Genomic DNA, 18795 nt, shown 5'->3' on the forward strand with positions numbered 1-18795 from the left:
CTGTATATAAAGAAAGATATATATGTATAAAGCTACATATACAGAATGTCCACAGCAACATAGTTTACAACAGGGAAATAATGGAGATAGCTTAAGTAAACATTTACCAACTGAAGAATAAGAAAAGAAAAAATGAGTTATGGGAAATTTAGTGGCTATTAAGAATAAGATAGATTTTTAAGACCCAAGACAAAATTGTATCCACGGACAAAGGAAATACAAAAACCAAATCCACAAAATAACTTGTGAAATAGGATCCCATTTTAGATTAAATACAAACAAAATAATCTCTCACAGTCGCTTCTGTATAAAGACAGCACATGGCCCCGAAGCACATACTACAGACTGGCTACCGCTGGCAACTGTGTGGACAGAGGTGAGAAGGCCTTGGCCATTTTATTTTCATTCACTTCTGTATTGTTCAAAATATTTTTTTTCCTTCTCAGTGAGTGCATACTAATGTGATTTTAAAATGTAATTAAAAAAAAATCCTCCCACCTGACCCTCACTTCTAATTTCTTGAATATACTGAGGGGCTAGAAGCTCTGGTGGTCTCCATAACACAGCCTTTGGAAAGCTCACCAATGAGTTCATAAAGACATGAACAATGAGACAATGACCTTAGTGGAAAAACAAAATGATTAGCATGACTGCCTCCCCTTTACCAACCCTGGCGGGTGCTCCTCCCAGCCAAGCTACTCCTGCCAAGTTGATGAGACAGGAGGTGCTTCTGAGACACTGGCAAGCCCGTTTTCATATTTAATGTCTATACCCCTTCTTCTGAAAGCCCCCTGGTGACCCACACAGCCAGCCCAGAGGGGGTGCGCCTCATCTTACAGTCCAATTCAATCTGCTTCCCGCGCCGCCTGCTCAAGCAGCCCAGGGCCAGAGCTGGAGGCAGCTGAGGCAAAGGAGGCACCGATGGCAGGCAGCAAGCCCTCCTCCTCTTCCACTGTTCCCTCCCTCACCTGGAGAATTCCTGAACTGGGGACAGAAAATCCCCACCAGGACGTGTGACAGCCATGGGAAGCTGTCTAACTTCCCTTCTTTCCTTCCAAGTGTTGAGCTAGCTATTTGCTGGGTGTCCTGGTGAAGCCTGTGAAAGACAGAAAGATTTGGAATCTTCTTCCCCAACGATGCTGAAGAATCTTCCCTCACGGAGAACCATTTTCAAATTAAATTAAGTGCCTTTTCTGTGAGGGTTAATTTCAGTATGATTTGTTTTTAAGTACCTAGAGAAGCCACCAGTACACTACTCCACCCTCTTTGAATGTTTTAGATAAAAACGTGCCAACTTATTTGGATGACTTCATACAGTTAAGATGGCAGCTCCTCAGGCTGGGGTTGTGGCTCAGGGGTAGAGCGCTCACCCAGCATATGCGAGGCCCTGGGTGCGATACTCAGCAACATATAAAAATAAAATAAAGATACTGTGTCCAATTACAACTGAAAAATAAATATTAAAAAAGAGATGGCAGCTCATCACAAGCTGTGACACAGATTCTATACAATCCCAATCAAAATCCCAGTAGGACTTTTTGTACAAATCAACAAGTTAATTCTAATTTTGTATGGAGAGACAAAAGATCCAGAATATCTAAAATAATTTTAAAAAAAGAATAATGAAATTTCAAAGGCAATTCAATGGAGTGCTGAAATAAGTGAATATATGCAAAAATTATCTTCAAGTGGACCATAGACTTAAATGTAGAACTTCAAGTTAGAAAATTTCTATAAAAAAAACATAGGAAAAATATATTGACCTCATCCACTTTTCTAAAAAGATAAATTACAAGGGCATGGTGGCAACACCTGTAATCCCAGCTACTCAGGAGGCTAAGGCAGGAGGATCACAAGTTTGAGGCCAGCCTGGACAACTCAGTGGGAGCATACCTCAAAATAAAACAAAATAGGCCAGGAACGCAGTTCAGTGGTAGAGTGTTTATCTAGCATGTTTGAGGCCTTGGGTTCGATCCCACACACTGCAAACTAATAAAAAATGCATAAACAGACTTTTTCAAATTAAGAATCTCTGCTCTTTAAAGTACACTGTCAAGACAAAGTCACATTAAAAACACATTAAAGGGGCTGTGGCTTGGGCTGGGGATGTGGCTCAAGCGGTAGCGCGCTCGCCTGGCAGGTGTGCGGCCCGGGTTCGATCCTCAGCACCACATACCAACAAAGATGTTGTGTCCGCCAAAAACTAAAAATTAATATTAAAAAAATTCTCTCTCTCTCTCTCTCTCTCTCTTAAAAAAAAAAACACCTTAAAGAACTTGTGTCCAAAATATATGAAGAACTCACAACTCAATAAGAAAAGAAACAATCTGATTTTAAAAAATAAACAACATTGGGCTGGGGATGTGGCTCAAGCGGTAGTGTGCTTGCCTGGCATGTGTGTGGCCCAGGTTCGATCCTCAGCACCACATTCAAGCAAAGATGTTGTGTCCGCCAAAAACTAAAAAAAAATTTAAAAATTCTCCCTCCCTTCTAAAAAAAAAATTAAAAAAAATAAACAACAGATATTTCATTAAGTGGTAAATAATCCCATTAACAGATTCTCAATTAGAGAAATGCAAATTAAACCCATATTCTAAGTTTTAGAATGACTAACAATTTTTAAATATCATAATATTAAGTGCTAGGGAGGACACATGTCCACTGGAACTCTCACACACTGCTGACAGAATGCAGAATGGTACAACCACTCTGGAAGATGGTTTGGTGGTTTCTTTCCAAAGTTAATGATATACATATACATATCTATATTTACAATATTTACTAGGATCCAGCAATTCTACTTCTATGCATTTATCCAAGTGAAATGAAAATTTAGGCTTATACAAAAATCTGTGTGCAAATGTTTATAGCAGTTTTATTTGTAACTGTCAAAAGCTCTAAATGACCCAAATGTCCCTCAGCTGTGGTACACCACATATACAACAGAATAGAACTCAGCAATGAAAAGGAACACATTTCTGATATATGTGACAACACATGTATCTCAAATGTATTATGCTAAGCGAAAGGGTACATACTGACCGAATCCATTTATTTTATTTTATTTTTTTTTTTGAGAGAGAGAGAGAGAGAATTTTTAATATTTATTATTTTTTAGTTTTTGGCGGACACAACATCTTTGCCTGTATGCTGAGGATTGAACCTGGGCCACACGCATGCCAGGTGAGCGTGCTACCACTTGAGCCACATCCCCAGCCCGTCTGAATCCATTTATATAACACTCTGGAAAAGGCAAACCCGTTAGGACAGACATCAGGCAAAGGTTGCCAAGGCTAAGAGAAGCTGACTGTACAGAGACACGGGGAAATTTTTTTGTGTGATCAAACTGTTCTGTATTTTGATTCTGGAGACAGTTATACAACTCTATTTTTCAAAACTAACAGAACTGTAAACAAAATGAATAAACTTTATATATCTAAATTATGACCTTTTTTTTAAGCTCCAAATGGAAACCATAAAATACAAAACAGAGATTGCTATGGAAATGACCACAAAATAGTGTCTACATGCCAGAAGAGAAAAATTTTTAAATAGGGCCATTAAAAAGAAGGTCTGCAATGTCACACACATATGCATATCTTCTCTTTGCCATCCCATACCCTTTGAAAGGTCTAGCAGAGGGGATTTCAAAGGAAACCACCTTATCCCCCATTCCGATCAGAACCCTGGGGGGGTCTCAGAGCTGAAAAGAGTCATTACTAATACCCACAAAGGACTTAGAACCTGCAAGCCAACGGGAGCTGGGAAAGACCCCGGGCCTTCCTTCAAAATGCAGTGGGAACTGCACCGCCCCTCTGCTCTGTCCTTGGGAGGACCAGGTTGACAGGAGACTCCAGCCACACTCACCTCTGTCAGTCCTGCACTTACATTGACAGGCTGATGTCAGTCCTGCAGCACTTGCTCCCTCACACAGGAAACTGAATTTTGCAGAGGCAAAGAAAGTAGGCCAAGGCGACAGAGTACTCTAGTTCAGCGGCAGCCAATCACGGGCCCCTCCCTAGGAGTGTCTCGCTCTGAGGTCAGGACTCAAAGGCAGAGTCTGTGCCATCAGCCTGAACCCAAAGGGACCGACCTGTTGGGCGTGTTTTCCACGCAAGGCCGTGAGGGTTTAGGACTGAGGCTCCAGATCCACCTTTGCCATGATGCTGGCAGGCCCTCTCCTTGCCGATACCACGTGGGCAACCTAACCTCCTCTGGCTACAAGTGCAGAGGATGGCAAATCCAATTGAATGTGGAGTTCAGAGGTGGAAAATGAAAAACTGTGATGTGCCCACCACCCCAGGCTGCCACGAAACCCAAGTGCCCCAACCCAACCAATGACAAAGTGACAGGGTCTTCCCCTTCCACCCAAGATCACAAACTTGTAAAACTCTTTTGGAACTGGGGCTGCCATGGAGGGGTCAGGGCGAGGGGGGGTGTACCTTTTGCTTTTCCGTCCACTGACACCAGCTTCTTTGTCTCTGCTGTTAACAGCAGCTCGTAAGGGTGCTCGTCCTCTTCCTGGGCTGCACTCCCCTGAATCCTGGGTCTCGTGGCCAGGACCTGAGAGGGAGAAAGAGCCGGTACTCCTTGTACACAAGGCCAATACCAAGACAGGTGGTGTGGGACAAATTTTAGATTATTGCTGTCTTTGCATCGAAGGATCATGGAGAAGAGGAAGAGAAGCTGAATGATTCAAGTGTCGCATGAAACCCTGACTGGTTTTCTGGTTATACACCTACTAGGGCTTGTCCCCCAGAGTCGTGTGCTGGAAGCTTGGTCTCCTGTATGGTGGTAATGGGAGGCGCTGGAGCCTTTAAGAGGTGGAGCAGAATGGGAGGTGTCAGGCTTTGGAGGCCCCACTCGCGATGAGGGAATGAATTAATGCTGCTCTCAAGGTTTTGAGTTCTTCTGGGCCTAAATCGGTAGCACAATGTTGTGCTACCAAATTAGTTGTGACAATGTGAGCATGGCACCTCCTCAAGCTCTTGCTTCTGAAGGCACTGCTCTCTGCTCTTGCAGATATTCCCACTATGTGATGCATCTGCTGTGTTGTGATACAGCCAAAAGGTCCTAACCAGAAGCTGAACAGGTCGGGCTGCCTGACTTGGTCTTTTTGCCTCCAAAACTACGAGCTAAATAAACCTCCTTTCTTTATAAAGTACCTAGCCTCATGTGTTTTGTTACAGCATTACACAACAGACTAGTTTACACTTTATACCTCAAATCTCAGTGGACTCTGATTGGAACACTCCCCTTTCCTTATCTCACTTTATCCTTCAAAAAAAAAAAATGACAAAAGTCAACACCTTTCCTTCCCTTGCCTCTGCATCTCTCAGTGTTCCACATAATCTTTACTGTGCTGCTTCATGAAGACCATCTCTGTCCATCTTTCTTTCCTAATATGTACCATACTAACCAAAGGCTAGAGTCCTTTCCACTTTCTCATGAAGAAACAAAAGTGACTTCCATGCTTGACATTTACTAAAACAAAGTGGTCAGAAAGTCTGTTTTTGTGAGTCTTTCTTCACAGATCCTGGGGACGGTAGGAAAGGATTTCCCTAGAGCTGGCTTCCTTCAATATTTACAATACAACTTTTTAAGATAACTCCCACCAATCCCTGCTCTGAAGAATCAAGTGGTTAGGAAATCTGAATTTCCACAAGGTAAAAGCAGCTCTGTATACTGAGAAGGCCCAGATTCAGGCAGTGTGTGTCTCTGATGAAATAACTGGCTTCTAATTCTACCCTTGCCTACTTGAGGCTTCAGTCAGCTGAGGGCCTGGTAGCCACAGTTAGTCATGAATCCAGAGTAGCCAAGCTTCCCTTGAATAAAGCCAGGGAAACCATCACTGGTACTAGTGTGGCAGTGGGAGAGGGAATGGAGACCCTCACTTTAGAGGATAAGTCTACTCATCTGTCCTAAGGTGTCAATGTGCCTCATAGGCAAATTAAGAATAATCACACACTAGCTATTAGAATAGCAAACCAAAGCACAAAATCTCTTCCTGAGCAGGGCTAGGTAAATAATGTATTATGAATAAGGTAGAGATGGGGGATTTCCAATTGAACCTAAAATAATGACACCCCACAAACATGATTCCTTAGCACCCAGGAACCTCTGACCCTGACGTATCCCACATCCCACTGGAAGTGCACCAGGTTTGTGATTCACCAGGGTTTTGCTTCTATGAAGCAAACTGCTGGCTCTATTACAGCCTAACAAGATGATTAGTATCTCAGATGAAATGAGAAGCTGCTGCTCCTGTTTGTATGGAGGCTGCCACTCGAAAGGCAGAATGATAGTCTTTCTCCAAAATTCTGCTAAGCTCAGCAGGAACCTCCATAAGCCACCTAGAAGCTAAAAGCTATTTCATTACAAGGAGCCATTTGCCTGCATTACTTATTCCATGCTTCTTCATAGGAACACAACTAAGGGAACAGAGAGGGACCACCAAGCAGTTCACATGGTGTCTACTCAACAGCGCAGGCTTTCCAGGCTAGAGGTAGGCTCTGCAGGTGGACACTCCCACAGCAGAGCCCCGGCAACCTGACTCCCTGTGAGTTCCACACACAGAGCCCAGGTGGGCTTCCCAGAGAGAAAGCTGACAGCCAGGATGCCTAGCTTGCACCATCTTTTCCTCTCAAACAGAACAAGACCAATGTCTCCAGAAAACGAAGGCTGCTGGACCTGCTTTCATTCTGTGCCTGGCTCTTGTGCAGGACAACGGAAAGCAAAGACCACAAAGGTCAGAGGTGGAAGGGAGCTAACTGTCACAGTCACAGCCAGAGCACCTGTCCAGCCCTTTTATTTGTAGATGACAAACCTGTCTCAGAGAGGCCCCAGGACTTGCCCAGGGTTACAGAGAGAGCTCACAGCAAGAGCCAAAGACATAAAATTCAGTTCCCCTAATTCTGGATCAGACCGGCCTCATTTTCTCTGGCTTTCATTTTTTCTCCATCCAATTTGGAACGCTCTCCTTCCTTCAGCTGTCTAATGAGAGTCCCCTGCTCCTACCCAGATAATAAAGGACGGTGTTCGTTTCCTCTTGGTGCGGGCCCTACCAGCCAGGGGATTAAAATCTCACAGTAAAGCAATAAATTGCTTTCTTCGAGCCATCCTAGTTCCCACTAAGAAGCCCGGTGTCCTCGTGAATATGGCAATAACTGATTGTCGACAGAAAGGGTTCTGCTCTTTATTAAATTACTTCTTAATCTTTTCTCCCCTTTTCCTCCAGGGTTGGCAATAAATCAAAGTTGAAAATATATATATTTTCTTCTCTGTAGAAAGCAACACTGCTGCTGCAGAGAGAAGTTACAAGCAGCCACCACCAAACTGTGATCAGTGGAATGTCCATTTGGGGTGTGGGTGGCTTTCTGGAAAGAGATCCCATAGCAGCTGCAGCCCCCAGGAAAGCTTAACACATCTGAGTACAGAGCAGGCCACAGTGAGTCCGAACAGCTGGCAGCCCCTTCTGTGGGGCAGAAGCGTCCATCAGGGTGTGCCTGTGCATGTGCTCTGAACTCGTCAAAGTGGGTTCTGCGATCAGGCTTTGCTGTGCTAACCTCTCCTAGAGCCGGGTGTCCTCCAGCTTCCCTTACAAGCTTCTATGGGTCATCTCATGATGACAATCCTCAGGGATAAGGACACAAAGGTTGGGGCAGATCGCCTCCCAAAGACAAAACCCTTAAGTTGGGTGAAGACCGTGTCTCTTGATACATGAAATTTAGGGCTTTAAAGCTTTTAGAGTTTAAGATATAAAGTTATGTTCTGTGAAAAAGATCACAGAGTTAAAAGAAAGAAAGAAATTAGTTCACTTTTGGAGAAGACCTATTCATTTGGACCATGGCCTATGTAAAATATTTACCTAGATCATTAAAAGGAGAATGAGTCAGGCTGCATCACTTATATATTTGTGCACCATAATTACCAGTAAAGCAAATTCAGAGTTCTCATGGTCTTCCAAATGATGATTGTGCTGGTCAAGATTTCAATAATTCAAACAGAATTCTAGGATATTCAAAAGTACATTCTAAAAGATAAATCTCAGATTATCCCATCCAGGAAAATAATATGGAGATTTCTCCCCCATGCCCTGCCACCTTTTGATTCACATTACTATTGGGAAAACAGAAATCCTGGTTACCACATATTTCTTTAAGAGTCTTGTCCCTGTTCTTAGGCATTAGCAATTTCTAATCAGATTCCTGGTTAAAGAGGCAGCACAAAGCATTTATAGAGACCCAGTCCCAACTCAATATGCTCCACACTACTAGCTTTCTCCTTGTTAAAAAAAAAAAAAAAAAAAAAAAAAGGTGTTGTGGGGGAATAATAAAGCAAGACGCTATTTGCAGAAAAATGTGTAGGGACTTACTGTATGTACTTGTACCAACTAGCAAAGTATCATTACTCAGAGGTAATAAGAGGGTGCAATTCTAGGGACAACTGGTTGGGACATGACAATAAGCATTTTATAAATAAGGGACCAAAAGAAATAAGGAGGGGCTGGTGTTGTGGCTCAATGGTAGTACGCTTACCTAGCATGTGTGAGATCCTGGGTTCGATCCTCATTACCACATAAAAATAAATAAATAAAATAAAGATATTGTGTCCATTTACAGCTAAAAAAATAATTTAAAAGAAACGAGAAAATCTGTGGCTATTGTAGAAATCTTTCTATATCTCTAACACAGATTTTTACATTTTTAAAAGGGCTTTCTTAATATAGTGTGTGTGTGTGTCTGTCTGTCTGTCAGTCACTGGGGAATAAACCCAGAAGCACCTTACCACTGAGCTACACCTCCAGCCTTTTTGTTTTTTGAGATAGGGACAGGCTAAGTCGCCCAAGCTAGTCTTAAACCTGTGACCCTCCTGTGCTAGCCTAGCGAATCACTGGGTTTTACAGGAATGCATCACCACACCCGACTGCTGAATTTATACATTTTCTGAAAGTAAAGCCATCCTTTTGGTTCCATGTGTTTATTTTGAACAAAATAACCTAACCTGTCTTACTGATGGTACATGGCAATAGTGAGAAAATGATAATTCCAACTTCTAGGAATAAAATGGTGAGACTTGGCTGGTTTACATTAGTTGATTTTTAAAAAGAATAATAGGATTCTGAATAAACTATAAAGTAATTTTTTAAAATTATATTACATTTTGAATAAATACTCCACACTTGTATTCTATGAATGATAGGAAGTGTTAAAGGAGCAACTTAAAGAAGAAAGATCAAAGAAAGCATAATTTTCTTCTCACATACAAGGGAAAAAAGTCTTAGTTGCTACATGGTAATATTTCTTTTGTAAAAAGGTTGACTTCTTTTCAAATGACCTCCTTTGATTTTCCTGTCTGCCCTTTCCACACACCTCCTCTTTCCTAATCCAGAGTTCATGACTCAATTCATGTTTGTACTATGTAGAGTCTTTGTATGCTGTGAACAGGAAAATGCAAAAATAGAAATAAAATGAGGCAGAACCACCAAAGTTTGCAAACATGGCACAGTGTAGACAGTAGTGATTAGGGGACACTCAACATTTTGTATCAAAAGACATGTGGTACATTCCTTTAATCCCACCTCTTAGGGACACTGAGGCAGGAGGAGCACAAGTTGGAGACCAGCCTGGGCAACTCAGCAAGACCTTTCTCAAAATAAAATTTTAAGGGTTGGGGTTGTGGCTCAGTGGTGGAGCACTTGCCTAGCACGTGTGAGGCACTGGGTTCAATCTTCAGCACCACATAAAAATAAATAAATAAAATAAAGGTATTATGTCCATTTACAACAACAACAAAAAATATAAAGAATAAAAAAATAAATAAAAATTTAAGAAAAGGCTGGGGACGTTGGGTGTGGTGGGGGCATGTCTATATTCCCAATGACTTGGGAGGCTAAGGTTGGAGGATTCCAAGTTCCAAGACCAGCTTCAGTAACTTAGCATGGCTCTATGCAACTTAGTGAAACTATTAAAAAAAAAAAAATGGTGTTTGGGGGCACCTGGGGATGTGGCTCAGTGGTTAAGTGATGTTCAATCACTGGTACCACCCCCACCCCACCCCATCCCGCAAAATGAAAGGGGGAGATTGAGGATGCTGTTCAGAAGTAGAACACTCCTGGGTCCAATCCTCCCAAATAAGAAAAATAAAAAGAAAGAAGAAAGAAAAAAACGACAACACAAGTATACAAGCAGAAGGGAACTGTCCAGCTTATAGGAGTCATGAAAAAAATGTGAACGTTTTACTTTCTATGTGGTATGGTTTATCAACACTTGGCCTGTTGCTAGAGAGCTACATTAAAATTCTTTCAGTACTTTTAGGTAAGTTTAAAAGGTCATGTTCTAGATTAATGATACACATAATACAAACCTACCAACCAAAGAAGTAATAAGATAATGAGAAAGTGGGCTGAGGTGTAGCCCTGACCTAGCATGTATGAGGCCCTGGGTTCACCCCAGAACCACAAAGAGGGGTGGGAGTGGGGGACAAGAGAGCACAGCCGTCTTTAAGCACATTCTGATTCACTTCGCCACAGACCCATGTTTCAGTGATGGGAGTAAACCCTCAACCCTCTACCTCAGAAGCTGTCAAGGGAAAATACTTCTTATCTATGCGGTCTTCCTCCTCTTCATCTGGTGGTGGCTTTGCTGGAGGCGGTGGACGTTCTCTCTACAGAAGAGAAAATAAATAATTCCTCTATTGCTTTCTTTAAGTATCCAACTTTCTGATTTACCTTTATTTTAGCCATTGGAATTGAAAAAGAATAATGTCAAGCACTCCCCCAAGAGACTAAAGTTGAGGTTTGGTTTCTGAACAGATGGAGAACCCCGCACATACATACACAATTCAATTAGTAAGCTCTGTGGTTTTTCATGTTTGTAGCAAAGATCATAAACACCTCTTTTGTACCCTAGACCACAGTGACAAGTACCAGCACTGGAAACTCCTAACTGGCTTGATGGGAAATGCCCTACATAAAACTTCAGTAAAGGGAAATCTGTGGCTCAGTTTTCAGTCTACTCTAAAAGAAGAAGCTCTAGATCAAAAGAATCAAGTTGTAGGGGCTGGGGTTGTGGCTCAGCGGTAGAGCACTGGCCTAGCATGGGCGGGGCCTGGGTTCGATCTTCAGTACCACATAAAAATAAAGGTATTGTATTGTATCCATCTACACCTAAAAAATAAACATTAAAAAAATATTTAAAAAGTAACCGGGGGCTGGGGCTGTAGCTCAGTGGTAAAGTGCTTACCTCGCATGTGTGAGGCACTGGGTTCAATCCTTAGCACCACATAAAAATAAATAAAGATACTGAATGTTCATCTACAACTAAATAAATATTAAAAAAAAAAATCAACTGTGGCTGGGCACGGTAGCACAAGCCTGTAATTCCAGCAGCTTGGAAGACTAAGACAGGAGAATTGAGAGTTCAAAGCCAGCTTCAGCAAAAGCAAGGCGCTAAGCAACTCAGTGAGACCCTGTCTCTAAGTAAAATACAAAATAGGGCTGGGGATGTGGCTCAGTGGTCAAATGCCTCTGAGTTCAACCACCTGTAACCAAAAAGAAAAAAAAAAAAGAATCTACTTGTGAAATGGTCCTAAAACCAAGGATATGAGGAAGTACTGAGAAAAGTAATCGAGGATAAAACATCAACTCCTATTCAAACTTCAATGTGATAATATTAGTCTATCGCCACTCACTAAAAAAAGTTCTAAATCAGTCTTTGAGCCGGGTACAGAGACACATGCCTGGAGCCCCATCTTCCTGTGAGACTGAGGCAAGAGGATCACTTGGGCCCAGGAGCTTGATACCAGCCTGGGCGACACAGTGAGATCCCATCTCGAAACAAAACAAACAAAATCACTGATCTTTAGTCTCCTCCTTCATTAATGAATAGTCCATATCATCAGTGCATAAAGACTATGTGACCTAAGCTCATTTTAAAAAGGAGTATTTGTCAGTTGTCAGGCCTAAAGCAAGCTTGCCCCTTCCTTCCTTCCTTCCTTTCTTCCTTCCTTCCTTCCTTCCTTCCTTCCTTCCTTCCTTCCTTCCTTCCTCCCTCCCTCCCTCCCTTCCTTCCTTCTGCCCACCAGGGATTGAACCCAGAGGCACTCTAAGCCACATCCCCAGCCCTTTTTCATAATTTATTTTTAGACAGGATCTCAATGAGTTGCCTAGGGCCTCACCAAATAGCTGAGTCTGGCTTTGAACTCACAATCCTGCGGCAGCCTCCCGAGCCACTGAGATTACAGGCATGTGCCACCATGCCCTGAGGCAAGCTTTTTCTTACAGGGTCATATAATAGACATGTAGTACATAAGGAACGACAATATGTAAATGATCGAGTGTAACTGTGTTCCAACAAAACTGTGTTTACAAAAATAGGCAGCTGGTGAGCTGCAGTTTTCCAACTCCTAACCTACAGCAAGAAACTCACTTTAGAGAGGACACTGGTCAGTCAGACAGATCATGGGTAGACAATTTTAAGAATACACAGATGATCCTGGTGAAGGAAACCCAAAGCTAAAAGCTGAAGAGAGATCTGTGACTGTTCTCATTGTAACTTCAGCATTGTTTATATTCCCAAGCTCTTGCTATGCTTGACAGTCAGTGTTCCTACTGAAGGGAACAGGATCCTGAAACAGGGCGTACATTCCCTGGCTTGCATATTAGTTGGCTAAAACAGTACTTCAAGAAAACCAGGGCAGAGGTCAATTTGAATGAAGTGAGATCCCCAGAGAAGTTGCAAAGAAAGTCACTTCTCACATTTCAGGAGCTCCCAGTGTTACCACGTTGCCATCCAGGATCCCTCTGTTAACCCATGCTTCTCTGCTCAGTATTATACCTCAATGAATCAGGTATCCCCACAGTCCCTGGAACCAGAAGATCTCCAATGGCAATAACTTCAGAACAGGTTTGTGTTTTAATGTCTAACAAAGCTATTTAGATCAAATTTCCCTTGAAGTCCCATTTTCTCCACCCTTCTTTACTCTGAAAGTGCAGGAACAGGCCTGGTTCCAGTGCCAGCACGTAAGAAAAGGAATAGCTGAAGGATGCAGGCCCATATCCACACACTTACCCCCACCACCACCACCACACACCAGTAAACCAAACTTGGGAAAAGCTGCTAAGGAAAACCAGAGGAAACATATTAGCAGAAAAGATCCAACCTAAAGGATCCAAGGCTAAAAAAGCCTGAAAAGAGTAATACAAAAGCCCTCTTAAGAAGATGTGATTATCAGGGACACTAGAGGGAAACAGAAGTGCCCATAAGCCTTTTTACCTTTTTCTAAGGTGAAAATGTTGGACCAGAAGCCTGGAAGTACAGAACTGATTTACATATATTATCCATTATGTTTACGAAGATGTACTCCTTGGCCACAATTAATTAGCAAGGGTCAGAAATATGGAAGACCAACACCCTTCATACACAAGCAAAAATGGCAAAGCAGGCACCCCAAGAAGCAACAGTTTCTATTTAGCAAGACCAGGGGAGGCTGGGCTCCTACAGCAGGATGGAACAAAGGGGCTGGAGTAAATCATTCACAGAACTGGCTGCTTCTTGCAAAGGCTACAGCTCCCCCTAATGGGCATCATCTGTAAGCACCATTTAAAGCAAGGTCATCTTCTATAGTTGGATTTGCTATATTCATTTATTTGTGCCAAACAGTGAAAGAAGTGAAAAAACAAAAATAAACAAACAAAACAACTAGCTGTCCAAGAAGCACTCAGTAGTGGTACTCAGAGGATGCATTTGCTTTCACTATTCACAAGTTTCATCATAGTCCTTGCTAACACCCACTCGATGGGCTACACAGTCTAGCCGGCTCTCCAAGATCCACACTGAAATACTGGGATTGTTTCAGGGAAAAGCAGAACATGGTAAGGAGTTCAACAAAAGAACACTCTAAGAAACAGGTCATTCCCAGAACACACCTGGAGAGACCAAGGACAGCCAAAGGAGAATCAAAATAGTTATATGCCAGATTCAAACCAAAAGGGAAAGGCCAGCCTCTACACAAGAAGAAATAACACCTGTCTGAAAACACTTCTGAAGGTGGGTCAACAATGGCATCCTACTAAAGCAAGGCCAGCTTCGCCAGTGGGCAGTGCTCAAAACCTAAATTATTATGCCTGGCAATGCAAGAAGTAGTCAGTGGGACAGTGACTCAGGTCCAGCATAACCCTGAGGGAAGAGAGGGAGTCAGGAGTCTTGGGAACCATGTACAAGACTAGCAATAAAAGCAAGTACTAGAGAAAGAAGCACTGAGCCTGGAAGGCAGAGCTGGAGAATGGCACAGGCAGAGAGCTGTTCTCATCCTCACACTTCAGTGGCTAGAGATGTAGTAACTGGATAAAATAGAAATACCACAAACTAATAAATGCTATGCCTGATCAAACCTTGCTATGACCCTGCTAAACACAGACTCTGTCCAAATCAAATGGATAATTCCCTGGAGGCAAATGGAAGTGGGCATGTACTCAGAGCGGACAGGGACTCATTTCATTGCGTAACTCTGCTCTCCAGAGAACAAACAACATACAACAAGCATCCCAGGCTACACAGGAATGAGCGGCTTTAGTTTGCTCTAGAGGTCAGTGAAATAATGGAAAGACTCAAACTAGTTATAATGAAATTGGAAAACCCAAATTCGACGTCACCATGATCCATACAGTTTCACCACACAGAGCAAGAGAGACATGGCGGAGCCTGAGAAGAGGAGTAGAGCAAGTGGGATCCAGGCCTCTGAAAATGCAAGTGGGCACTGCCTCTTCCCAGGGCCCCTCAGCAGCATGCACAGCCCCCAGAAGGCTCAGGCCTGGGGCCACGTACAGGCCTCACTCCAGCGGTTCTTGCTCCCCCTGCCTCGGTCTCCTTGTTCACAGAGTCCCGGTCAGATGACCGCCCGCTGGCCATGCTGTCTAGTGAATGGCAGGAAACAGCGTTGTACAGCGCCTCGTAGGGACCCTCCTCTTCAGTATTTGGGTCAAAATCGATGATCAGTTCAGTTACTGCTTTTTCCACATCACCTAGAGAGGAGGGTGGGGACAAAAGAGTCAATAAGAGGGGGCACAATCAAGGGCTCCAACCAAAGCCTCTGTAGCCATCTGAACTTGACAAACACTAGCCCCAAGAAGGAAAATGATCACTTTGCTCCAGGGACAGGAATAAATACAGAATTTCAGCTGCTCTTTATATCCTGTGATCTGAACAGATTTTTCTCTAATTCAATATGAAAGGGCTGGGGGTGCAGCTCAGCAGTAGCAAGTGCTTTCCTAGCGTGCACACAGCCCTGGAATCCATTCCCTGGCCACCAAAAAGGAAAAGATAGACAGAGAAAAGGAAAGCCCCTCGACATCCATAAGGCATCCTTTCCAAAACCTTTATGAAATCCCCAAATGTCTCAATACTACGAGGGCATAAACTTAACCAAAAAAAAAGAGCAAAGTATAACTGAAAACTGAAGCAAATCCTTTAAATTCTTTAGGAAGAGCCTCCATGTGCTCAAGCAAACCAGAGGACAGCAGAGCCTTTCTGAAAGGGAGGTGGGCGTGCAGCCGGGAGACCCCTGGCTAGACAAACACTAACCACAACCCCAGGACACTGGCAGGATCTGTGGCTACAAAACTGTTGACTGTGGAAACTGTCTCTGGGTGGACTGTAAATAGTCAAAACTATAAATGTAAACCCTTGAAAGCTAAGAGCTTACTGAGTGACTGATCTCATTACTAGCAGATTAGGAGGTCAAGGAAAACGAGTGCAAGGAGATGAAGACTGCATAACTGAGACGGCTGGAGGGACGCTGCTAACCCTCCGCCCCCGAGCAGGAAAAGGATCCACTCTGCTCTCTCTGGAAGGACCCGTTCCCTTTTTCATTTTGAGTTCTGTTCCATTTCTCTAGCCTTCATTATTACCATCTGTATTGGGGGAAAGGAGTCGGTCACTTTTGTTGTTGTTGTTGTTTTTAAATTTTGTTTTTTAGTTGTAGATGGACATACCTTGATTTTATTTATTTATTTTTATGTGCTGCTAGGATCGAACCCAGGGCCTCACACATGTTGGGCAAGGGTTCTACCACTGGGTCACAACCCCAGCCTCAGTCTTTATTTTGTCTTTGTTATTCATCACATCAAGGCCCCCAAAAGCTACTCAATAATCTGAAAAGAGATCCTGGCTAATGAAGAACAGGCCGGACTGCAGACCACACCTAATGACCAAATGACATATTACCAAAATCTGCTATGTACACATCTACCAACCAGAATACACCTATGAAAAAAATACTATGGGTCAACTATGCACAAAGCACAAAAGTATGCTAGAAAAAGGTTTCACCGAGATCTGAATTTATCTTGGGATGATCCTTCCAACTACACATCCCAGAGCTGACTGCAAAAACTGAGAAAAAACACAGTAGGAAAGAAGCCCACGGCCAAAGACCTATGCTGAAGTCCAACAAACCTTCACACAGTAGTTTGAAAAAACAAACTGAACATAAACTTATTAAGTATTCACAACCCCCTGAAATTATTTTTTGAATTGAGATTTTTCCATTCTGCCCAAGAACATTCAACTCTTTTGAGGCTGAGAGTCCCTTTCCTGTCAGAGAAGAGTCTCCTCACCCTGAGACTTTGGTGCTACGGAGTCCGCGATGGAGAGGAGAGCTGGCTGGGGCGTGGAGATTTTCTCTATGTCTTTTGTACTTCTCTTTCCAGTCATGTGATCTACATGGAAAGATTTTTTAAAAGGAAGAAGAAGCTGCACCAAATACAAGTGCCTCAGTCTGGTTAGTATTTCCCCAGTCAACCCAACAGTGACATAGACAATACCTTCAATAAGTGCTGCTATCTGCTGGCTCTTCTGAGAAGGCAGTTCCCGCACAGTGTCTAGGGCAGTCAGTCCATGGTTATCTTTTATGTTGACATCAATTCCTAGAAAGGCAGAGCAGGTGGACCAGGCAAGTGAGCATTTATCTTAAGCCAGCCTCAGAGAAGGTCAAATTCCAGGACACCTCCAGCTCCCAAGTAGCACACCCAATATTTTTCATCTGAAGCTATTTAGTAACTGAGGACTGGTCCACACACTTCTACCCAATCCGCAGAGACACAAACACATTGGGTTCAAATGCAGCCAGCAAAACCGCCCTCTGAGGAGCCTAGAGACAAACAATCCCATCCCTGGCATGCTGTGTAGACAAGAGCACTGCCAACCTCTCACCTGCAGCCAGCAGGATTTGTACCACATCGGTCTTGCCAAACAAAGCAGCCTCATGCAAAGCACTGCCCATCTCCGTCTGGAAAGCAAATGAGAGCGCAGAGCAGGATGTCATCAGGGCAGTTTGGGGTAGCTTCACATGACAAATAGGACATAGATAAGAAGGGACAGGAAAATAAACTACACACAGCCCTCTGTCATTATCTTTCCAACTCTTTTGTTATGGATTCCAAAACCACCAGCTGGATCCATACATCAAGGCCACCGGGCCCACCAGAGGCCACGTGTGAGGAATCATCACTCCTGGAGCCACCAAACAACCCAACTTGTTCTTCCCAGCGGAAGGAATCATGAGAACAGAAGTGAGAGGGAAGTAAAATGCTTTCACTTCAAACATGGATCAGTCAATGCCGAGCCTAAGGAGCCATTCGTCCCAGCGGGGAAGGCTGACAGGGAAGGCGGCACCCGGTCCCCTGGAGCCTCCACTGAGGAGACTCTGAAGGACAAGGGGGCAGTGGGAATACACGTGTAGGAAGATAATGAGACTTTTCAGTTTTGAGGGCACGCCCATTAGCATGTCTTTTCAGGGTTCAATATGTCACCCCCTGAAAAGAAATAAAAAAATAACCATCTTACTCCAAGAGCTCATTTGTCTCTAAAGTTTCACACTGAAACGAGTCAACAAATGGAAGCATCCAAAACGTGATGGAAAACGGCTAAACAAGAACCCCCCCAGCAGCATGGTACTTATGCCTTTTCTGTCTAAGTCCCTGGTGCCTAGGTGGTGCACCTCCCTGCTACCTGGTAGTTGCTGTCCATGCCAGCATCCAGGAGGACCTGGACCACAGCCCTGTGGCCATTCCTTGCTGCAAGGTGCAGCGGGGTGTGCTTCTTAGTGTTGCAACTCAAGAGGTTGGGGTGCGCATTGAGGAGCATCTTCACCACCTCCAGCCGCCCGTAGAGCGCTGCCAGGTCCAGGGGGGTCTCGAATTTGTTGTTTCGCATGGTGGGGTCTGTGAGCTCCTCCAAGAGCACCTTCACCACCTCCGTGTGGCCATACTGTGCTGCACAGTGCAGGGCCGTCTCGTTGTCATTGTTCTGAGGGTTAACAAGCACATCATGTCAGAAAGGGGGCAGGTTGGCATCTGCTGGGGGAAACACACATAAAACCACTGAAATTTAAATGAGAAAAATAGCAGCAATATTTGGCGACCAATAAGGCATTCTCCACCATAAACAAGCCTGGCTGCTCCCATCAGCCACATCTTCCCCCAGTTCCTGCAAGAGGGGAACAGATATCCCCCAAACATTTGCAGACTCTTGTGTACTGTGAAGGGCGTGTCTCCAGGCAGGCAGGAGAGTGAATGAGGGAACGTGGCAGGCATTTGGTAGAAGTCCTGGCACGGACGCATGCTAATCATATCACTGCCATTGTTTCATTTTAACTTCAACTGGTTTTACAAGAATTTCTACTTGTTCAACCCGTGGTTCTGATTCTGTATTTGTCAACCATCCACAGTCTTTCACACAAGCTTTACAAAAAGAAATTGTCATCTGTGTAACTTCTTGCATGCAAATCAATCAGCCA

At 43.6% G+C, this 18795-nt stretch overlaps 1 protein-coding gene across 15 annotated transcripts in view; it reads right to left on the reverse strand.

Moving 5' to 3' along the window:
- The window catches only part of Anks1a (ankyrin repeat and sterile alpha motif domain containing 1A), a 178642-nt gene that overhangs the window by 76835 nt on the left and 83012 nt on the right, over nt 1–18795 (reverse strand). For 13 of the 15 annotated variants that reach the window (XR_013425240.1, XM_078020166.1, XM_078020157.1 and 10 more), the window contains 7 exons: nt 18009–18305; nt 17211–17286; nt 16823–16924; nt 16616–16717; nt 14826–15022; nt 10573–10665; nt 4443–4563 (listed from right to left, as the gene is read on the reverse strand). Coding sequence is in view for 13 of the 15 variants with exons in the window: in XM_078020166.1 (XP_077876292.1) it covers nt 4443–4563; nt 10573–10665; nt 14826–15022; nt 16616–16717; nt 16823–16924; nt 17211–17286; nt 18009–18305 (988 nt within the window). In the remaining 2 variants the exon portion in view is untranslated. Of the gene's footprint in view, nt 1–3867; nt 3885–4442; nt 4564–10572; nt 10666–14825; nt 15023–16615; nt 16718–16822; nt 16925–17210; nt 17287–18008; nt 18306–18795 lie in introns of those variants that run through there. The other 2 variants (XM_078020160.1, XM_078020169.1) reach the window with 2 other exon arrangements.

This window comes from Ictidomys tridecemlineatus, chromosome 8 (assembly GCF_052094955.1).
Source record: "Ictidomys tridecemlineatus isolate mIctTri1 chromosome 8, mIctTri1.hap1, whole genome shotgun sequence".
Taxonomy (NCBI): Eukaryota; Metazoa; Chordata; class Mammalia; order Rodentia; family Sciuridae; genus Ictidomys; species Ictidomys tridecemlineatus.